Raw genomic sequence first — 24,395 nt, 5'->3', positions numbered from 1 at the left:
GTCACACATTTTTCTATAAATGTTGTAGACATTCACATACTGTGGACCTTCACATTACGCAAGCATGTTACTTATTTGTTGATATATTAATATAATTATTGATGATTTATATTAAGATATACGCTTGAAGATTAAAAAATCGGTTTAGCCTGCAACACCAGAAGTATTGCATTTCTTGCGTTTTCAGAAATGCCACACAAAAATTAATTTAATTGGATGCATGATAATGGTTTCTAGCATAAAGAAGAGTGTTTATAAATTCTTCACTTTTTGTTTATATTATATTCTTCTTTATTTTATGTCTTCATTACATGTATCCTATCTACTAAAACTACGACTTATTCATCACTTGGTAACTTTGAATCTACGGAAGATTTAGAGAAAGGACAATGTAGGATGGCTCACATACTAAATGGCTTTTCATTGTTTCTCAAACCTTTGCCAGCCCAGACCCCTAAATCAATGCAAGCACCTCCAGTAAAATACTTTGCTCCCCATCTACTCTGTGTTCCCAAGAACCAGATAGCCATTGCTTCTAAAGTTTTACTATATCTTCTTGGCTAATCATGCTGGCTCCTGAAGTAAAACTGGATCCTTAATTCCAGACATACTTGTTCAGTTATGGCCTATTAAAACTTTTTCCTACAATGGACTATAATCTCTTAAATGGACACTCCAGAGGTGCGGCAGAAAACCTCATCCATCATGTTTCACTAAAATCCACAGGACCTCTTGTCAACGTAAAGCCGAGGTGTCCGTTTAGAGATAACACCATATTTAAATAAACCTGTAAGATCATGATATTCTTCTAATTGATAAATATTACACAGTTATACTTACACAGCACAGTGCAATGGAGAAAAGAGATTTCCGTGAAAGTTTCTGAATGATTTTTGCTCTAGTAGTACCTCTAAACAGTTTTCATTACCTGTGTAATTAAAACAAAACAAATAAAACAATTAACAAATGCTACAAGTGAAGAATATAAAGAGATGAGTTGTTTACTTTGCTGTTTTAAACCACAATGTACTTATTACAGAAATGTTCAATATTTTCCTTAGACAAACAGAACCATAATAATATGCAGGCCCGGACTGGCCATCGGGCAAACCCGGTGGGCCGGGCCGGATTGACTTAGGGGCTGATGGAGCTGAAGCTCCAGGCCCCTACCTTAAAATAGGCCCAGTCAGGACCGAACTGACTGGGCCTATGCGGCCTCTACAGCCGCATTAACGCAGGGCGTAAGGGGCACCTGCCCCTTAAGCCGGCCGCAACTGCGACCGGGTCCGCCACTCTAAGGGGTCGGGAAGCCCCCACCAGGGCCGGCCTTACGGGTGTGCGGCCTCACAGGGTTTAAATTAAAACATGGGGTTTGTTTTTTTACTTTATTTAACATCCTCCATGTTAAATAAAGTTTTTGTTAACTTTATTTAACATGGAGGATGTTAAATAAAGTTAAAACCCCCCCCCGATGTTTTAATGTAAGCCCTGTGCGGCCGCAGACCCCTAAGGCCGGCCCTGGTGGGGGCTTCCCGGCCCCTTAGAGTGGCGGACCCGGTCGCAGTTGCGGCGGGCTTAAGGGGCAGGTGCCCCTTATGTCCTGCGTTAATGCGGCCGTAGAGGCTGCATAGGCCCAGTTAGTCCGGTCCTGCCGCGGGCCCGGCCGCAGTTGCTGCTTGCTCCGGCAACAAGGTATGTAGGGTGAGGGAGGGGGGTGCAGTGAGAAGGGGCAGAGGGGGGTTAGATAGTGAGAAATGAGGAGAGGGGATAGATAGTGAGAGGGGGTACATAGTGAAAAGGGGGAACATAGTGAGAAGGGGCAGATAAGATGGGGAGAGTGGGTAGTGTGAATGCGTATGAGAATGAATGAATGAATAAATGTGTGGATGAATTGTGTGAATGCGTATGACAATTAATGAATTCATGTGTGGATGAATTGCTTGAATGATTTGTGAGACTGCATTCATAAATGTGTTAATGATTTGTGTGAATGAGTAAATGCAAAGATGGTACATGAAGGGTGGGCTTTAATAATAAATAAATAAATAAATATGGGCTGCTCGGGCTTAAATGCCCGGACCTATTTTTTGTCCCAGTCCGGGCCTGGTTCTGGGCATAGTTCCAACAGATCTTCCAGAATGTAATTGTTTTCAAACTCTGTTATCTCTAAGGCTATTGTTTGAATCGTTTAGTAGAAGACTGTAGTAAACATTGCAACACCTTATGCTAAGAAATACAATTACAGTTTACCAGCAATGTAATGTCTTTATGTATTTATTTTACTTAATTTGGCTCTATTTTATCTATTGATTTCAATCAAATTTAAGTCTTCACTTATTCTTTCGATAGGGGTACTACAGTATATATTATTTTGTCTTTTTCTGGTATATCACCTTAAGGTTACCCCCCACCCTTCTGATACTCCTTTGTATACGAACTTACCCCTATATCTTGTCTACCTGCCTGAAAGCGGCTCACCCATGTCCTTCTGCCTTTGAGTTAGCAATCAGTTTGTAGTTATCCTCTCTGGGGCAACCATAAGAAATTTCTGTGGCATCATTAAGTAAAATGGTTTTTACTTCATCTGTTTCTTTAAACAGATCCTATCACATTTTTGAAACAAGAATATTCATTATTATTTACCATTATAAGCTGACCAGTGCAACAGCGTGTAGCCTTTGTTGTCTATGAAATTGCTGTCTCCTTCCGAGAGTGCAACCTGGAGCAGCTCACTTAGTAATGTAGCGTGACCTCGTGCTGCTGCAAAATGCAACGGCGTTCGTCCTCGGGAATCTTTCCATAGAAGTGATGCTTCCTGATCCAGCAGCATTTGGATGCATTCTTCATGGCCTGTCATAATCTGCAGGGAATTTTCCGATGTTTAAATGTTATGAAAATGTACTTTTCTTTGTATCAAGCATTCCCGATTTGTCAATTTAGCTTTCTATACATTGCTCGCACAAAGGTAGATAAATAACGGTAAGTCAGTCTTCAGTTCCACAAATAATTACGCACGAACACGAGTCAATCAATGGATTACAGTGGATGTTGTGGACACTATTGGGTGAATATTTGGGTGAATTGGATAAATATTTGAGAGACTATGGTGACAATCAGTATGTTTTACTTCAGCTGTCAAAGGCCCATAATTTCAAGATTTTTGTTTCATATTTACTCAATTATGTTTGCCATACATGGTGTTATAGTCTTTGAAAATCTGCCCTTTCCAGTTGACATTGGGTATTCCCTTTAAGCAGACCTGACTTATATACAATGAAAGATTATAGATATTGAATTCATCAATTTAAATAAACTATAATTTTACCTTTTAGATGCGTATCATTTTTTAGAACTATGACATTTTATTTTCAGAACTATGTCTCAAAGTACATTTCTCTACATTAAGTGGAAATATGAAATGTGTAATTATAAAAATGATATCTATTTGCTAGGGACATAAGCCACTGACTTCCTTTCCTGGTGGCTGCTGCGTGTCCTTTTAGCAGACTGAGCAGGTGGGCCATGCTGCAAGTTCCCTTGCGATAGATTGCAAGAATCAACCTTTCTGTGACCCTGATTAGACCAGCTAACAGGTCAAACTAAAAACCCTAAATGTTCTTCAGAGTGTTTCACAGTGAAACGCTGCAGTGAATGTGGGGCTGGGTATCTATACATTTTGCTATATTCAGAACTATACATCACAATGTTATAACCATTCCTTTAAGCAATAACAACTAATTAAGTTGTTTTCTGAGATCTAAACTTCAGCCCCTTTCAATAACAATAAGCCACTTTACAATGTTCAAAAATACTGCATTAGACTTCAGATTCTATTGTATTACTTTAACCATATGTCTAAGTTTTCAGTTATCAAGTAGCGTAACAAAATAGGGTTCTCATGAATAATAAGGAGCATAACTTACCCCTCGGTGCAGTGCTGTGCATTCATAGACATCAACTGCATTGACTGATGCATCTTTTTCGAGTAACAGAGAGACTGCATCAATGTGTCCGTATGTTACTGCAAGCATCAAAGGTGTTCTACAAACAGATAAGGCACATCAGCAGTAGCACACGCTTATATGTGATGTCACTGTGCGATGATACAGCAGCACTAAGCCAAAAGATTCTGAAAATAAGATTAAATATGAGCCAAAAGGTATGGCTGATTTTCAGCAGGGTCACAGCGGGCCGACAATTAGCTCTCTGTCACTTAGGGACAACCTTACAAGGCTTGCACTTTAATGGCATCACTGTCTTTACCTGCATCCCAGTTAGGGATTCTTATTTGCCCAGTAGCATACATCTGACTTTAAAGTGCACGGGACATCAATGAACAAAAGTACATCTACTACCAAAATGAGCTGAGAAGCTAGCTTTTGTTTTAGGAAGTCAACACTGGCAATGGCCAGTGGCCATTGGGAATTAGCTTTTGGATTTTTCATTCCTAGATCCCTACCTAATCTCCCTTCTCATTTGCAGTTAAAATGAATCGTACTGTTTTACAATGTGGTCAGAGAGGGCACAAAACATGTAAATCCACTGATGCCTGAAGAAAAATGTGGTCATAGCCCCCCTTTAGTAAGCTGAGCAGAGAGCTCAGGGGGAGATGAGGTTTCTCTCAAACAGGAGCCTTGTCATACTTAGCATTGACTGTATTTAGACCTATTATTTTGTTTAAAACTGTTGCCACAGTTTATTTATGCGTACTTTTCCAATGTAGTTTTAAAGTATAATAGCACGTAAAGCAAAAAGGAAAGTAAAAAAGTAGCTGGGAAAAACTGTGGGGATTTTTGTGGCCACTGTAATATTTCCATTGGCTTAACAACAATTTGTGACCAGCAAATTACTAAATGCCCTGAATGCGCCCAGAAGCCTGTTGATGTTTTTATTAGCCATTTTGAAACAACTACAGCAAAGTCTATAAAAAAGACCACTTACTGCTTTCTGGCATCCACTACATCTACAACGCCATCTGTATCAGTCATTTCCAGTAACAGCCGCAGGCATGATGTATGCCCATTGATAACTGCGGAACAAAATTTAATTGAACCTTTTTATGAATTGTGAATCAGAATGGAAAATGGAAATGATTTGTCACTGCCAACCAAATATAGCTCACCCATAAAAAATATTTTTAGACATGAGTTTAAATGAAATACAAAGAACAATGAATTCTATGTATTAGGTCTTCAAAAATGCCCTAGAATGGGGTAACCCTGGGCAATACGAACTGGGTACATGGGAATTAAACTAGATACAATTAAACGTAACCTTTGTTTCTTGCTACTAAAAGGACCCACTACTGAATTCTCTGTGTAAGTGCACACTTAAATGCATGTTCCATGTATATGCCCAACTATACATAAAATGAATCACATTAGTACAAAAGTAAATCTCCAGAACTGCTTGAGATAGGCAGCTTCCATTAAGTGAAAATAAATTTGCCCCGGCATTAGCTGTGATTTACGCTCCACGGTCACTTGAGGGAGTGTTGCTCATGAAGCTATTCTGTGGGAAGCTGTGTATGCTTACATCCACCTAATGTAAACATAACCATATTTTTGTTACTAAAAGCACACGTTATGGAACCTGTCATTTATTTACAGAGGAACATACCAGCTGCATGTAGAGGAGTCCTTTCAGAGACAAAGTCCTTTACAAGAATTGAGGCTCCCTGGTTAATAAGAGATTCCACGCATTCTGTATGCCCTTTGAACGCTGCAAGATCTAATGGCGTCCGCCCCTTTTCATCTTTAATGTCCACATCAACAAAATACTGAAGAAGAAGTTCCAAAGCTTGATGGTGTCCATTATATGCCTAAACAAGATTGAAATGTGACTAAAATGATCAATTTAATAAACTAAAAAAGGAGATATGTGATATAAAGTGGTAGTTGAACGTTAAATGCCAACAGTGTAATTTAAACTAACGCTGTAGCTCTCACGAATGAATGCAATATCTCCCTCCAGTATCCACAATTTGCAGTCTGATTTTTGCTGTGATTTTTGCACAGTTATCTCCATTTTAGCTGCAAACACTGGACCACTAAATGTTTGCGTGTCATTTCAGTGAAGGTCGGTCGAACTCCCCATGCCATGCTTCCATCATAACAATGATTTCAACAGGAGAAGGTCCACAGCCCCATACCACTACTCTGGTATGATCAGCTAACAATATGGAAGCAATGGTCGCCAACATCAGAATGGAGCCTGTTAAGACTGCATCACCTTCTAGGTTTTCTGCTTCCGTAATTTCTGAGTAACTGTGCTCCTGATTTTATGCCTTTTGTGGTCTGGCATTAAGTGAATGATTCTCTCACCCGATCAATCCTGTTATGAATGCTTTACTCAACTACATATTACTTCCAGCTACCTTATCTACTTATTTCACAGTGCACAAGTACATTTTCTACATAATTATTTGAGTTATATGTCATTTACTCATTTTTTTATTCCACATACCGCTAAATGCAATGGGCTTTTTGCAGACGAGAAAAACGGTTCCTCTGTGCAGTTTTTAGTTCTTTCCAGAAGCTGAATATAAATATAAAGCACATTTTCACATTAACGCTGTAATAAGAACATCATTGATCAAACACTCTGCTGCCAAACTGGGCTCTTCACTGTAACAGGAGTTAGCAAGTTCGTTTCAGCAACCTTTTCTTAATTCTGCAAACCAGTGAATGTTGAAATCTCCATTAACAATGCAACAGAATTCAGCACATAGCTTCCAAGTGTCCTGCTTAGGAAGGACAGTTGTTGTTCGGACGCAAGTCTCTCTATTCCTCATTGATGTCACTCTTTTCTAGGAGCTCAGAATGGCCGGTGGGTTTGATTAATTCACACTGTTCTACACCCCTAAAAGTCACAGTAGTGTGGAAATAAAGAGCACTCCTGATGTACAGTTTTAAAAGCGTTCTTTCTGCATTCTCCATGACGCATTTACTTTTCAGTTATTCTTGATCAGCACATGAAAAGTGTTACCCTACAACATGTGCAATCTATAATCTCATATAGTGGCATAAATGACATGCCACATGCTGCAGGGTAACACTTTACGTGCAACAAGAGTTGTTACCCTAATTGTCTGTTCCTGCTCAGGGCTGGATGTTGCTAGGAAATCGTCTCTGACACTTTAAGGCCTTACTCTCTTGCACTCCCACAATGTACAGCAGTGTCTATCTAGCCTGTAGCCACACATTGAAGCCATTTGAGTGGAAGCCAAGTGACCAGCACCATCCTGCTCCTACAGAATAGTTGCTATGGTGGTGATGGTAAGACCATGTTTATATTCCTCTTTAGCAACCCCTGTAGACAAATACTTTCTGAATAATGTAAAACAGCTTTCAACAAAGATGCCTTACTCCTAATCCATCCCTACAGCATCACCTCAAAAACAATGTGTCCCTTTATGGTTGTTTGATGTGTTGAAAGGTACACAAAACTGCTATTTTTTTATAAAAATGGTGTCCTCTGGGATACTAAAAAGAGATTATAGATGTTATGCAAGTAAGTGTTCATAGGAGATACAATGATCTTTTCATTAGTCAAGGGGCCGTCAGCTCTATTATTATTATAAAAAATATATTCATTATGAGTATATCCACATTTGTTAGTTACTTACATACTCCAGACATTGCCTATGACCATACGCAGCAGCATAGTGGACAGCGTTGTATCCGGCCTTGTCAAATATTAATGGGTTGGCACCATTCTGAAGCAGAAATGCTATACACCTATTTTAAAATGCAAAGTTTTTTTATTACAACAGCATAAGATACTGAAAATGTACAGCAATTTTGAAATCTGAATTGTGAAATAGACCTTCAATAACCATTGGTGGTTTATAAAATAATTATTATTTTATATGTATTGTGTATTATTTATGTTTTTAAAAGGCTTTAGCACTATACAGAGGGCACACATAACATCTGTGATGTGTCCAGGCATAGTATTACCGTTTTAATTAATGAATTCTGTGATAAATGAAAAAATGCACACCAAAAATATCTTATCGGACCAGGATTTAACTGTAAATGGCCACAACTGATCGGGTTAATAGCATGGCAATTTCTTGGTCCCCATTTAAAATACTAGGAGCCAACCAGAAATACAAAAGACCGGCAGGGTCATGTTTATAAAGGTAAACCTGGAGTGCTAAATCCAGAGGAGTTGCCATAAAGAGCAATTAAATGTTGATCTAGAAAGTGCTTAATATTCCTGTAACTGCGCTCTCCTACTTCCCAAACATACATATGAGTGGCAGCTGGGGGTTAGCCATCCTTCCTAAACTATGGTGTCAACACTGTGATTTATGCCCAAAGTGAAGGTACTACATGTTTACGCCTGACAGGAGGTATAATTCAAGGCAGAACTCTGCATTAGAAACATAGAAAGTGACGGCAGATAAGAACCAGTAGGCCCATCCAGTCTGCCCAACCTCTGAGTACTTTCCTTTAGTACTTGCCCTTATCCTATATCTAGCTTGGCCTTATGCCTATCCCATGCTTGCTTAAATGACTTTACTGTATTAACATCTACCACTTCTGCTGGAAGGCTATTCCATGCGTCCACTACCCTTTCCGTAAAGTAATATTTTCTGATGTTACCATTAAACCTTTGCCCCTCTAGTTTATGGTTGTGTCCTCTTGTTGTGGTAGTATTTCTCCTTTTAAATAAACTATCTTCCTTTACCTTGTTGATTCCCTTTAAGTATTTAAATGTTTCTATCATATCCCCCCTGTCACGTCTTTTTTCCAGGCTATATAGGTTAAGATCCTTTAACCTGTCCTGGTAAGGTTTATCTTGTAATCCATAAACCATTTTAGTAGCCCTTCTCTGCACTTTCTCCAACATTTCTATATCCTTCTGGAGATATGGTCTCCAGTACTGTACACAATACTCCAAGTGAGGTCTCACCAGTGATCTGTACAACGGCATGAGCTCTTTCCTCTTTCTGCTGCTAATACCTCTCGCTATACAACCAAGCATTCTGCTAGCATTACCTGCTGCTCTACTGCATTGTCTGCCTACCTTTAAATCCTCAGAAATAATTACCACTAAATCCCTTTCCTCACACGTTGAGGTTAGGACAGTATCAAATATTCTATACTCTGCTCTTGGGTTTTTATGCCCCAGGTGCATTACTTTGCATTTATCTACATTAAATGCCAATTGCCACAGCTCTGACCATTTTTCCAGTTTACCTAGATCGTTTGCCATTTGGCTTCTTCCTCCAGGAACATCAACCCTGTTGCAAATTTTTGTATCGTCAGCAAATAAACATACCTTTCCATCAAGTCCATCTGCAATATCACTAATAAAAATATTAAAGAGAATGGGTCCAAGTACAGATCCCTGAGGTATCCCACTGGTAACAAGACCTTGTTCTGAATATACGCCATTGACTACAACCCTCTGTTGTCTGTCACTCAGCCACTCCTTAATCCATTCAACAACATTGGGATCTAAACCCAGAGATTGCAGTTTATTTATAAATCTTCTATGTGGGACAGTGTCAAAGGCCTTACTGAAATCCAGATACGCAACGTCTACTGCACCACCACGATCAATTACTTTAGTCACCCAATCAAAGAAATCAATAAGATTTGTTTGGCAAGATCTTCCTGAGGAAAACCCATGTTGTTTTTGATCTTGAAACCCATGTGACTTCAGATGTTCAACAATCCTTTCCTTTAACATAGTTTCCATTAATTTCCCCACTACAGATGTAAGACTAACTGGCCTGTAGCACATTGGTATAAACCTTCAGTTGACTGATCAGCCAAGTTCTAAATACTGATTCTTCATCTCTGAAACATGATCCAACACTATATACTACAACAGCATATACATATATATTTACTATAAAATGCTTGAGATTAAATTACAGCTATTGTGCGAATAAAAGAGTTTTTAGGTATTAACATAGAGGCTGGTTTTCAATTATACAAACTATATTTTTTTTACATGCTTTCTCTTTTCACAACTCTTTTCATGTAATTTTGGGTCACATGATTCTTGTTAATATATTTTACCAATAGCTGGATTTTATAAGAGTTGTTAATTATAATGAAATTAATTTTAATCATGTGACATATATAGCGAATATATTTATGTTCAGTGGGTGTTTGGGGTTAATGTGCCAAAGATTAAGCACTGTTAAAGGGGTTTCACCCCTCCCCCATTTTGGGGCTTACTTTCTTCTCCTTTGGTGCATATTTGATTTACAAATGTTATATTGATCAAGGGATGGGTCAATAAATAATCTATTTTTACAGATATGAATATTATCTGCGTGTTTCCTTCAATAAGAAGATCAATCCACCTCCTGTGTTTGTTTGAATATTGATGTTTGGCTGGGACGCTGGGGGTTGCCTCTGATCCAGACACAGAGTGGTTAATGTTGCAGTCTGGAGGTTAAATATTTTTTCTTTTAAACATATACATGGTCTTCAGTTATACCTTTCACCCTCTTAAATTTTTTGAGGACTTAGTTGATATTATTTATAAACCCTTTAATGGTAATCTTATTATACTTCACACACCGCTATGCTATTTTTTATCTAGACTCAGCGACAGCTATAAAACCTGCAGCGGAACACAATAACTCAGTACTAATCTTTTGTTATCTTTATCTTGAACACTGTATCTCTTGGTATATAGATTAGGAAGAGTTGATGTTGTGTAACAGTACATTAGAGTTTAAAAGAGAAACAAACGATGCAAACACATACTCTGCAGCTTCATTTTCTTTTAAAATGTCAGCCCTTTCAGATTCTTCTGTGCCTTCATGAGTGCTGCCCAAGATATTACTTCCCCTTAAACAAAGGAACAAACATAGTTAGGTGTTAGGAAGAGTAAATGCAAGCAATGCCTATAATAATGGATGAACTGTTATAAAGAGAAAGCTAAAGAAGATTCACATAAAAAGAGGAAATGCACATTCACAGATGTGTCAAAGCATTTAAAAAGAGCTACAGTTCTGTACACAAATTCCTGTGGTAGGTTTAAAGCAAGACAACAATCAGAGCTGCCATGACAGGGCCATTATGCTTCACGCTTTCAACCGTCGGCAACATTCACTGAGGGAGTCACTTGTAATACTGTAGCCCAAAACACATAGATGAATAATAAACACATAAGATAGCATGTGATTCACCTCTACAGGAGATCCCCAGACCCCTGGATATGCTCCCCTATCTGTCTCTTGGTCTGTTTTGATCATATTCTCTGATTGTGTTTTTATATTTCTCTGCCCAACATACATTTTTAAATATCAATCTTCAATGCAAGTTTGAGGCTAAATTTCTCAGATGGAGCTGAGGATTTCGTCAGAAATAATAAAGCTGAGAAGTGCAGAGAGATATTTCAGCCATCATACAACACCATCATGGAGGCATCCAATTTGCCCTAAAAATTAGTTTGGAGAATGACAACGACCCCAAACATACATAAAGACTAGCATTAAGAACAACAGAAGAACAATGAGTCTTGGAAGTGATGGAATGTCCCCCACAGTGTCACTGTTTCGCTGGACTATTAAGGAAGGTCGTCCCCGCAGAAGTTCTTCTGCCCAAACTACCGCCACTGAGAGGGGAATTCCCGGCAGCAGCAGTCCAGGACTTAGACGATCCCAACAGTGGACAACCTCCCACCAGGTTCTGAGCGGCAGCAGCCGCGGCAAGGCACAGCACGAGACAGGAGCACAATACATAGTAACATAGTTCATAAGGTTGAAAAAAGACCAAAGTCCATCAAGTTCAACCTATGTCCATCAAGTAGGTTGTGTCCAACAATGCGGGTAGTCAGCAGAGCCAGGGGTCGGATACACGGAGCAGGATAGTCAGACGAGCCAGGGGACTGATACACGGAGCGGACAGTCGGACGAGCCAGGGGTCTGATACACGGAGCGGATAGTCGGACGAGCCAGGGGTCTGATGCACGGAGCGGATAGTCGGACGAGCCAGGGGTCTGATGCACGGAGCGGATAGTCGGACGAGCCAGGGGTCTGATACACGGAGCAGGATAGTCAGACGAGCCAGGGGTCAAAACCAGAGATCACAAGCAAAGGTACCGAATTGTGGAGCAAGGGAGAGTCAGGCAAGCCGAAGGTCAAAAACAGGAAACTAGATGCACGAGCTAGAAACACCAACTGAAGACCACAACAGGGTGCTTGTGAAAGGCACAGCCGGCTTTTAAAACTGGCGCCATTCCACAAGCCCCTCCCAGACCAGAACCAAAACCACGCCCCCCAGCCGTCCATCATTCCTCCTGCAACGTGCAGCGTGCCCGGGAGGCGGACCGACGACCGGAGGACGGGTAAGTACACAGGCTCCGGGAACTACTGTTCCCGGGGCCGAATCCTCCCCGTGTCCCAATACCTCGGGCGGAGGGTCGTCCGCTGTCCGGGGAGATGTTTTCCTGGGACCTGCGGACAACCCTTCGCCCGCTACTAGTGCCGCGAGCGGAGGACCGCCCGCCGTCCCGAACGGCCGGCATACGGGAACCGCGGCCAGACCTCCTCCCGGTGGCGTCCGGAGCCGGGATGGTGACACTCCCGGCGGGATGGTGACACACAGAACCCTGATCTCAAAATCATCAAGTCTATCTAGGATTACATGACGAGTAAGAAGCAATTGAGGCTGACTAAATCTACAGAAGAACTGTGATTAGTTCTCCAAGATGTTTGGAACAACCTGCCGAGTTCATTAAAAACTGTGTGCAAGTTTACTTAGAAGAATTGATGGTATTTTGAAGGCAAAGGGTGGTCATACCAAACATTGATTTGATCATTTTGATCATTTTTTCTTCTGTTCACTCTCTTTCCATTTTGGTAAATTATAAAAATAAACACTTTTCCAAAGTACTGTATATATTATGTTCCATATATAGTAAAAAATCCAAAAATAAATCAAAAATCATTTTCTTACTTTCTGTCAATATCTGATGCCCCTGCATAGTGCAAGGCTGTCCTTCCAAAGTCATCCGTCTCATTAATTTTGGCCCCAGAATTTACTAAGCTTTGAATGCACTCAAAATGGCAGTTCACTGCGGCATAGTGCAAAGGTGTCCTAAAAAGAATTAAATAAATACATTAGTTTAGGATATTGTCAGAAATATATATATATTTATATATATATATATATATATATATACACACACATACACATATATACACATATATAAATATATATAAATATACACACACACACATATATATATATATATATATATATATATAAATATATATATATATATATGGGCTCCCACTAGTTGGGGGCACCACTAATATTGGCACAATTGGTAAATATTAGCAAAGAATGCTGTTAAAAATATCTTCATTGTTTAACCCTCTGATCTTTTTAAAAAATACACAAAAATACTCTGCTCTCATTGAAATCAAACAACTGCAAATACAACACAGGTTTATAAAAAAAAAAAAAATAAGTTAAATATGTGTGGCACAATTATTGACACCCCTATGGATTCATATGTGAAAAATATATTTGAAGTATATTCCCATTGATATTTTAGATTTCTATGTGACTAGGAAAAGGATATAGTTCAACCATGATTTCCTATTTCAGAGGGGTATAGATATTAGGTGACACATGGGCCAAATTTGCTCATTACCTCATTTGTCACAATGGGTAAGACCAGGGCCGTAGAGGGCACACAGCCGCCCGATCAGCAGCTTCAGCCTCCAAGACTGATTGGGTAGATCACGGATATCCCTAACCAGCTCAACAGGGCCCCCGTGGTGAATCACAATGCTGCCAGCAATGTGATTCACCACGAAGCCCCTAAAAAACGAAGCCCCTGGGCCGGTCTTCAGGGAACTGCCGAGGTCTGTCAATTCAGACTTCGGCTTCCATTCGCCCTAATCACTACGCGCCGGCAAATGATGGAGAGCGCCAGGATATGACGTCATCCTGACGCTCTGCATCAATAGCCGGAGCATAGTGATGAGGAAGCACTAAAACAGAGGCCTGGAGTGACAGACCTCGCGCTCCCACCACAGGATGGAAGATAGAATATGATGGCTGATGGAAGATGATTGAAGATGATGGAACATGAGAAAAGTAGGAGAAGGGGAAAAAGGGGAGTAAGGGCTGTGTATATGTGTTTGTAAGCTGGTGTGTGTATGGGCAGTGTGTGTGTGTATGGGCAGTGTATGTGTATATACGTGTTAATGGGCAGTTGTGTGTAAAGGCAGTGTGTAAGGGCAGTCGTGTGTAAGGGCAGTGTATGTGTATATAAATGTGTGTGTTAGCTGGTGTGTGTAAGGGCAGTGTAGGTATTTGTATGTTTGTAAGCTGGTGCGTGTATATGTGTGTAAAGGCAGTCATGTGCAAGGGCAATGTATGTGTTTATGCGAATTAATGTGCAGGTGTGTCTAAGGGCAGTCATGTGTAAGGGCAGTGTATATGTATATGTGTGTTTATGGGCAGTCATGTGTAAGGGCAGTGTATGCGTATATGCGTGTTTATGGACAGGTGTGTGTAAAGGCAGTGTGTAAGGGCAGTGTAAATAAAACAACCTCTGTAAAAAAATAATAAGCTTGGGGCACAATTTTCCATTCTTGCCTTGGGTGGAAAAGGTACGGCTCTGAGTAAGACAAAGGAATATAGCTATGATGTACAGCAAAAGATTGCTGAGCTTCACAAAATGGTAAGTGGCTATAAGAAAATAGCAAACGCATTCTTAAAACCCACTTCCACCATCATGGCAATAATTAAGAAGTTACAGTTGATAGGAAATATTATGAATTAACCTGTGTTACACCTACCTGTCCGGCCGGGGTCCCACGGCGTTCCTCGCGCACGTCCCCCTCGTGTACTGACGTGCGCTCTACACGCACACGAGGGGGCGTGCGTATAGAGCAGGCACGCCTCCCGGTCAATGACGGTTCTGTTCGGGCTGCCGCAGCATATCAGCGGCGATCGGAGAAACGATCCGCCGCTACATGCTCGCGGCACCCGACCAGTACCTCTTCTGCCTGTGTGGCACTGCCGCGTCGCTCGCGGCGGCAACACAGGCAGAGAGGACCTCGTAGTTAACCGCCGCGGGCATGCCGGCGGCGATCAAGAGGTTGATCGCCGCTGCATGTCCACGGAGGTTGTTTTACCTCCCCTGCCTGTGTGGCCCCTCCGCGTCTTTCACGGAGGTAACACAGGCAGGAAGTTTTGTTTTGTTGTTGCCATCGCGACGACGCTATTGCGCCGGTCGCGATGACGTCATCTTACCTGCTCTCCCGCCATTGGCTCTATTTAAACCTTCCTGTTCCTTGTTTCATTGCCCGTTCAACGAGTCCATGTTAATGTTCTCTGGGTGCTCTTGCGAATTGATTGATCTCCACGTGTACCAGACCTCGGCTTTGTTATTTGACCTTGATCCTGCGCTGCCCGTCCCGACCTCGGCTTTGTTATTTGACCTTGATCCTGTGCTGCCTGCCCCGACCCCGGCTATTGCATTGACCACGCTCCTGTGCTGCCTGTCTCGATCCCGGCTTGTCTATCGGATATTCTCGCCATCTCTGCATCGTGGGTCCATCACCTGTGGTGCCTGATCCGGCGTAACACATTGAACGGGCCATACCATGGACCCCGCGGAAATGGCTAACGTCCTCTCCCGCCAGGACCTGCAGGACCAGCTTCTTACGTCCCATTCCTCGCAATTACAGACCTTATCCAGCAAACTGGACACCATGACTGAACTGTTACGGTCTCTGGCTGTCGCTCCCTCGGCCAGACCGTCTTTCTTACCAAGGGATCCCAGCCCAGAGGAAGGAGGTGCTACCGCTCGCTTGCCTCTTCCGGACAAGTATGCTGGGGATCCTAAGGAATGCAGGGGGTTCCTGAACCAATGTTTGCTGCATTTCCGTAACCATCCACGGGCGTTTTGTACATCCTCCAAACGGGTGTCCTTCATTATCTCACTGTTGAAGGGTGAGGCACTGCTGTGGGCCTCTCCCCTTATTGAACAGGACTCTGACCTGATGGATGACTGCCCAGCTTTCATGGCAGCCTTGCGTTCAGTCTTCGATATGCCAGGTCGCAAAGAAACAGCGGAGACCTCCCTGTTGGAGCTACAACAGGGACATAAGACTCTAGCCCAGTATACAGTGGAATTCCGTACCCTGGCCTGTGAACTCCAGTGGGATCAAGGCGCCCTCCGAGCCGCTTATCGGAAAGGTCTCAATGACAAGATCAAGGATGTGCTGTTGTTCCATGAACCCCCATCTGACCTGGAGGACTTTATCACCCTCTGTTTGCGTGTGGACAAGCGCATTCAGGAAAGACACTCGGAAAAAGATAAAGGCAGGCGATATCGGCCGTTTACCTCCCACAGCAGTCCTCATTCTCCATCTACCACACCTAGCCATCCCTCCGAGGAACCCATGGAGATCGGCACTATACGTCATCTCACCGAAGCGGAAAAAACACGAAGGAGGAATCAAGGACTCTGTTTCTACTGCGGGCAAGCGGATCACCTCCTACGTACATGCCCGCAACGTCCGGGAAACGAAAGAGCTTAGGGGCCAAAGGAGGAGAACCCCTAAGCATTAAGAACATTTCTCCTCCTCAACGCATGTTAATACCAGTCTCGCTTAGGTGGCTAGACCACTCCGTGGTCACCCACGCTTTCATAGACTCCGGGGCGGCTGGTGTGTTTCTGGACGAACAATGGGCAGTACGACACGGGCTACCAATACGACCCAAGAAGACTCCTTCTGTGGTGACTGCTGTGGACGGTAGTCTCCTAGGTCGGGGAGTGGTCACCCAAGAGACCAGTCCGCTTACTATGTACATTGGAGCAACCCACAGAGAAACCATCACGTTTGAACTCATACAGTCACCTCATGCCCCCTTGATACTGGGGTTCACCTGGCTACGGCTGCACAACCCTCGCATTGACTGGGACACAGGCGAGATACTTGCATGGAGTCCTTCCTGTCACCGCCTTTGTTCTCTACCTTGCACACGGGTGAACCTCGTTCTGGAAATCAAGCCTACAGACCCCAAGCTTCTAGTGCCGAAGCATTATTGGGACTTTCTGGACGTTTTTTCCAAAAGACAGGCAGAACGCCTACCCCCTCACAGACCTTACGACTGTGCCATAGATTTGTTGCCGGGTACCATGCCACCACGAGGACGCACATATCCCCTGTCGGAGCCCGAAAACGAGGCCCTTGAATTGTACATCAAAGAGAGCCTGGAGAAGGGCTTCATCCGACCCTCTTCCTCACCAGCAGGGGCCGGATTCTTTTTTGTTTCCAAGAAGGAGGGCTCCCTTCGACCATGCATAGACTACAGGGGACTAAATCGCATAACCGTAAAAAAACGGTATCCTCTTCCGTTAATCACGGAGATCTATGACAGATTGAAGGGGGCTACGATTTTCACCAAACTCGACCTAAGAGGGGCATACAACCTAGTACGCGTAAAAGAAAACGACGAATGGAAGACCGCCTTTAATACAAGATATGGTCACTATGAGTACAGGGTCATGCCCTTCGGCCTATGTAACGCTCCTGCCGTGTTTCAAGCCTTCGTTAATGACGTGTTCCGAGACATGTTGCTCTCCCACGTAGTCGTCTATCTCGACGATATCCTTGTATACTCACCTGACGTCAAAACTCATCGTATACATCTACGTTCTGTCCTGCAAAGATTACGTGAGAACAGTCTCTATGCCAAAGCCGAGAAATGCGACTTCGAAAAGAACAGCCTTCCATTTCTCGGGTACATCATCTCCGCTAATGGCCTCGAAATGGACCCCAGCAAGTTGAAGGCTATCCTCGATTGGCCTATTCCCCATACCGTAAAAGCTGTTCAACGCTTCCTGGGATTCGCCAATTATTATCGGCGCTTCATACGCAATTATGCCTCCATCGCAGCGCCCATTATCGCCTTTACTAAAAAAGGGGCTAATCCCAAGTACTGGTCCGTGGAAGCCGTGAAAGCCTTCGAGCGACTGAAACAAGCCTTCTGTTCAGCACCCGTTCTGCAACGACCAGATCCTGCCTTACAGTACCTCTTAGAAGTGGACGCTTCAGAGAACGGTGCTGGGGCTGTTCTATCTCAACGAAACCCGACAACGTCCAAATACCTCCCCTGTGCGTTCTTCTCAAAGGGCTTCTCATCCGCCGAACGCAACTATGATGTGGGAAACAGAGAACTACTTGCGGTTAAAATGGCCTTTGAGGAATGGTGTCACCTACTCGAAGGTACCAAACTGCCTGTTGTGGTCATGACGGACCACAAGAACCTACAATATATAGAATCCGCTCGACGCCTGAATCCTCGACAAGCCAGATGGGCCTTGTTCTTTACCCGTTTTAATTATGTCATGACATATCAGCCCGGCAGTAAAAACGTCAAAGCAGACGCTCTCTCCCGTCAATTCGATAGCCATCGTGACTTCACCCAAGAGGAACCCATCATTCCACAAGCACGCGTCATCTCGGCCTTATCATCTTCCATGATGCATCGGATCCGTATGCAACAGGCGCACATCACCGCTTCCCAACGTCCTCCATCAGGTCGCCTCTACGTTCCCCAGCGGTTTCGTGGTGATGTTCTCCACTGGGCTCATAACCCACCTCTGGCCGGCCATCCCGGAGCCCGCAAAACGGAGTACCACATCCGGAAAACCTTTTGGTGGCCGTCCTTAACACGTGACGTCAACGCCTTCATTGCCACCTGTCCCCAATGTGCTCGTCACAAGTCCGTGCACACCCGGCCTTCTGGTCTCTTATTACCTCTTCCCGTGCCAGAAACCCCATGGACTCATATAGCTATGGACTTCATTGTCGACCTTCCTGTCTCTAAAGGGTTCACTACTATCCTCGTTGTGGTTGACAGGTTCACCAAACAGGCCCACTTTATTGCCCTACACAAGCTACCCACGGCATCCCAATTGGCAGACGTGTTCATCAGAGACGTGGTGCGGTTACATGGCCTGCCGCTCCACGTAGTGTCGGATAGGGGCCCCCAGTTTGTATCCAGATACTGGAGGACCCTTTGCTGCAAGCTAGGCATCCGGACACATCTGTCCTCAGCTTATCACCCGCAATCGAACGGCCAGACGGAGCGCACCAATCAGACCTTAAAACAATACCTGCGCTTATACGTCAATGAACGCCAAGACAACTGGTCGTCCTTGTTACCCTTGGCCGAGTTGTCCTACAACAACGCTGTCCACGAATCATTACGTTGTTCGCCGTTTTATGCCGCTTTGGGATACCACCCAATAGTTCTACCACCGCCATCTGCCGCTCGCGGTGCTTGCATTCCTGCCGTCGAGGAGCGGGTTGCCAATATGCGTGCCCATTGGGAAACCCTCAGTGACCAGCTGGTCAAGGCCCAGACCCGCAGCAAGGCTGCTGCTGACAAGCATCGTGCTACGCCTCCTCGCTACGAGGTCGGCGACTATGTCTGGCTGTCCGCACGGAACATCGCACTACGTCAGCCCAGTAGGACACTAGGTCCCCGATTTCTCGGTCCCTTCCGCATCATCCGTCGCATCAACGAGGTTGCCGTGTCCCTTGCTCTTCCTCCGTCTATGCGTATCCCCAACACGTTCCACGTATCTCTCCTTAAGCCCTGCGTGGTTAATCGCTATTCTGTGTCCCTTCGTCCTCCTGCCCCTGTCCTTGTCCGCGGTCACGAGGAACACGTCGTCCGCCGCGTGCTCGACTCCCGTTGGCACCGCGGATCCCTCCAATATCTGCTCGACTGGCGTGGGTACGGTCCTGAGGAACGGTCCTGGGTTCCGGCCCGCGCTGTGCTCGCGCCTCTCTGTGTTTCCCGGTTCCATGCCCGATTCCCTCACCGTCCTGGTCCTTCGCGCCCGGAGCGCGCTCCTGGGAGGGGGGGTTGTGTTACACCTACCTGTCCGGCCGTGGTCCCACGGTGTTCCTCGCGCACGTCCCCCTCGTGTACTGACGTGCGCTCTACACGCACACGAGGGGGCGTGCGTATAGAGCAGGCACGCCTCCCGGTCAATGACGGTTCTGTTCGGGCTGCCGCAGCATATCAGCGGCGATCGGAGAAACGATCCGCCGCTACATGCTCGCGGCACCCGACCAGTACCTCTTCTGCCTGTGTGGCACTGCCGCGTCGCTCGCGGCGGCAACACAGGCAGAGAGGACCTCGTAGTTAACCGCCGCGGGCATGCCGGCGGCGATCAAGAGGTTGATCGCCGCTGCATGTCCACAGAGGTTGTTTTACCTCCCCTGCCTGTGTGGCCCCTCCGCGTCTTTCACGGAGGTAACACAGGCAGGAAGTTTTGTTTTGTTGTTGCCATCGCCAACGTCATCTTACCTGCTCTCCCGCCATTGGCTCTATTTAAACCTTCCTGTTCCTTGTTTCATTGCCCGTTCAACGAGTCCATGTTAATGTTCTCTGGGTGCTCTTGCGAATTGATTGATCTCCACGTGTACCAGACCTCGGCTTTGTTATTTGACCTTGATCCTGCGCTGCCCGTCCCGACCTCGGCTTTGTTATTTGACCTTGATCCTGTGCTGCCTGCCCCGACCCCGGCTATTGCATTGACCACGCTCCTGTGCTGCCTGTCTCGATCCCGGCTTGTCTATCGGATATTCTCGCCATCTCTGCACCGTGGGTCCATCACCTGTGGTGCCTGATCCGGCGTAACAACCTGGAAGAGGATGTGTGTCTATATTGTCTCAATACACTGTGAAGAGAGTGGCTAAAAAATCTCCAAGGATCACAGCTGGGGAATTGCAGAGGTTAGTTGCTTCTTGGGTTTACCATAACTACAATCCAACGTCACCTACATCAAAACCAGTTGTTTGGAAGGGTTTCAAGGAAAAAGCCTCTACTCTTACCCAAAAACAATCTCAAGTCTTCAGTTTGCCAGACACTACTAGAACTGGGTTCTATGGTCAGATGAAACCAAAGTAGTACTTTTTGCCGATAAAACACCAGAGGTGAGTTTGGCACACAGAGAGGCAGCCATATGGAAAAGTACCTCATGCCCACAGTTGGGCTGGTCTTCTGCCAGAGGACTTGGACATTTTGAGAGGATACATGGCATCATGGACCCTATCAAATATCAACAGATATTAAATAAACAATTGACTGGCCTAAAATTAGCCATGGTTGGATCTTTCAGCAGGACAATGATCCATCCCACTCCGACTTCAACCACATAGAAAACCTGTGGGGCGAACTGAAGAGGAGAGTCCACTAGTGTCAACCTCAATATTTGAAGGATCTGGAGAGATTCTGTATGGAGGAATGGTCTCAGATTCCTTGCAATGTATTCTCTAACCCCATCAGGAATTATAGGAGAAGACTTTTATCTTGCCAAAGGGAGGTAGCATAAAATATTAATTAAAAGGGTGCCAATAATTGTGCCACACATATATTTCATAGTAAGAAAAGGTCAAACCATGCCGAGGAGGCCCAGTATATTTATTTTTATTATCCACAAGTAGGTTTTATATATATACTATATTCCCCAGCCTTTTCCTGAAGGCCAGGGGACTTCTTCTCAGCTACAGAAAATGCTTTTTTGTGTGTGTGTGTAGGATTTTACTTACATAAACTTGCACCTGTGTGTATGGTACCATATTTATGTGTGAGACAGTTATCCCTTAATCAACACAGAAACATCAAAATATACAAATAGTGAACCATAACATTTAGGTTAATTTTCATTATTTCTGAAGAAGAGACCCAGATAGTTTTTTACATTTCAAGTAGCTAACAAAGGAATTATCTTTATCAAATTTGCTTTTTCTTTCCACTGCTAACACAGTGCCATTTTATGCATTTACTGTAATTCCACATATAGCCACTAGGCTATAAACTGTCACATTAACTAACCTTTAGGCTGAATTTACACTCTGACTAGCTGGCACTTTTATATCAAAGTTTTATATCAAGCTCTTCTTGGGAAATCTGTGTTGGTCTGGCCAGGATAGTCCAGTAGTGAGTTTATTGTCTCTCAGATCTGCTTTGGGCTTCTTCAGTATCAGGCCACTTAATAGGGCTGAATGTTGCCAGCACTCCCTTGCTTACACCTCAAAGCTTACTATGCTTACCTTCCAGATTTGTCTTTTATACTGTAATCTGCTCCGCTGTTCTGCAATAGTTGTATACATTCAACACTCCTGAAATAAACGATGGTACAATCCATATTAGCCAAATAATTGCATCTGATCTAGATCAAGCCTACTGAGATCAAGGCAGATGGTGCAAAACATGCAGAAATAACTGCTCCCCTGCCCTGAACTACCCTGTGTACACACCATTGTTTGTGACGCAGCTGCCAGAATCGGCCTTAAACTAAAGAGGTTTAAGGTGGAGGAGTATGTATGTTAAGATCCCAGCACCGAGCAATATACTGTAGATACAGGGTGGGTTTCTAATACATATACTAGATTATATATATTATAGCTTTTTTTTTCAAACATATTAAATAGTGTTAATGACCTGAAAATTTTCATATGCATATGCCCATACCTTTGTACACAGGGTTGCATAATAACAGTCTGTACCCTGTTGCCTACTGCTGCGCTAGAAAATTAATAAATCCATTGGTCAAAATTCTAGCTGAGCCTATTTTCATTCTTATAATTCTCCATATCCCACTTTGCAAAGTTTATCTCATTCTCCATCACAGCAAAGCTTGGAAACAGAACTATACCCACAGTAGGTCTCCTCTTCCTAACATTTCTCATGGTATCCCTTAAAATGTTTTCAAGTCAAGACTAACCACACAGAAGTGGACCATATCAATTGTTTAACACATACTTGTTTAATGGGATTCATATTGTACTGTTTTATTAAAAAGTATGTTGTACTTTTGTGTACGCAAACATGGATGGTTAATGTATTCGAAATTAATGAACTACTCTTTCTCATTCAAAACAGACACCACTCAGGTTATGACTCAGACCTACCCTCCTGCACCGGCAGCGTGCAAACACGTCCTTCCAAAAATATCTGGTGCGTTGATTTGAAAACCTGAAGGGGACACATACGTTTTACAATAACACACACCATGCCTTTTATTGTACAATGTAACCAGACCAGAACAAATATCGCTGACAGAGATATAGATATACGCACAGTAAATAACTACAAACGACAACTAACTGCAAAAAAAACTGGCAGGACTGAGCATATCTTTTTACATTAGAGAACCTTTGTCCGTATCTGTAATGGAACTGAAGCGGTTAGGTGTGGTGTGCAGCAGGGTGTATCCAGCTGGAAGCCGCATATTATATTATTGAACAGGTTATATGAATAGCACTGATTGGGCAGCAGTACACCAGGCATTTGTCCGATGAGCCTGATGGCCTCACAGGCCTGGCCGGCATAACAGCATCACTTGTTACCTTTAGTATTACATATCTCTGGCTATTACCATTTCAATATATGCAGGACCAGACTGGTCTACTGGGAAATTTCTCGGTAGGTCGCCTTCCCTCGGGCTGCCGCCCCAAAAAGACTTGTGGCAATTAAGCACAGATCCTGTCTCGCTGTGCTTCTGCCAGTCAGTGTCTGACAATATATATCGTGCTGACTGCCAGACCCAGAGGCCAAGGACAGGTGAGGGGAGGAATATGTTTGTGTAAATATATGAAGGGGGTATGCTCAGGGAAGGGTATGAGGATGATGGGGAAATAATGCTGGGTGGTTTGGGAGATGATTAGAAGTTATGTAAGGGGACATAAAGATAGAGGGGGATAATTGTGATGCAATATGGGGTGATGATGGTAGGAGATGTAAATTTGGGTGGTTGGGGGGATAATGATTATGGTGGGGGGTGGGAATAAATTATATTGTGGGGGTATAGTGATGGTCAGGGGCAGCTCTACACTTACACATACATACATACACATGTGCTCACTCACATTACATGTACATACACACACAGCCACTCTAACACCATACACACACACACACACACTCTTACAACATATACTTCCACATACATGCATTCACACACACTCATAACACCTTACACATAAATACATACACGTGCAGCCCCATCTACACATGCACCATGCACTTACACATATAAACATAATGCACAGACACGCTAACACAATATATACATATACACGCATGCACATTCTAACATCATACGCATACAAATTAGATCCATACACTATACTATACACACACACACTCCCCTCTGATGACCCATGTAGCTCACACTATTCCCCTTCCTTCTTACATGTGTAGCTCTAAAGGTTTATTTGCACTGTTTGTTATCCACTGTGAAAGTAATTTCTGCGTTTTAGAGAACTTTGTTTTCAGCAACTTATTTAAATACATTTGAAAATGATTCATTTCATGGGCTGGTTTTAATTCCCAGTCTAACCCTGAATATATGCACATATACGG

The 24,395-nt window shown here is 43.6% G+C and overlaps 1 protein-coding gene across 1 annotated transcript in view; it reads right to left on the bottom strand.

The window, feature by feature from the left end:
* Positions 1-24,395, bottom strand: part of LOC149290654 (serine/threonine-protein phosphatase 6 regulatory ankyrin repeat subunit A-like) — a 64,944-nt gene that overhangs the window by 7,538 nt on the left and 33,011 nt on the right. The window contains exons 12-22 of the mRNA XM_089488446.1: positions 22,943-23,006; positions 22,082-22,150; positions 12,936-13,076; positions 10,740-10,823; positions 7,628-7,739; positions 6,466-6,537; positions 5,620-5,821; positions 4,942-5,029; positions 3,924-4,041; positions 2,644-2,860; positions 841-928 (exon numbers count right to left, since the gene is read on the bottom strand). Coding sequence (XP_089344572.1) covers positions 841-928; positions 2,644-2,860; positions 3,924-4,041; positions 4,942-5,029; positions 5,620-5,821; positions 6,466-6,537; positions 7,628-7,739; positions 10,740-10,823; positions 12,936-13,076; positions 22,082-22,150; positions 22,943-23,006 — 1,255 coding nt within the window. The remainder of the gene's footprint in view (positions 1-840; positions 929-2,643; positions 2,861-3,923; positions 4,042-4,941; positions 5,030-5,619; positions 5,822-6,465; positions 6,538-7,627; positions 7,740-10,739; positions 10,824-12,935; positions 13,077-22,081; positions 22,151-22,942; positions 23,007-24,395) is intronic.

This window comes from Sceloporus occidentalis, unplaced genomic scaffold (assembly GCF_023333645.1).
Source record: "Sceloporus occidentalis isolate IW3139 unplaced genomic scaffold, rSceOcc1.0.p SCAF_38, whole genome shotgun sequence".
Taxonomy (NCBI): domain Eukaryota; kingdom Metazoa; phylum Chordata; class Lepidosauria; order Squamata; family Phrynosomatidae; genus Sceloporus; species Sceloporus occidentalis.
This window is presented reverse-complemented; position numbering and strand designations above follow the sequence as displayed.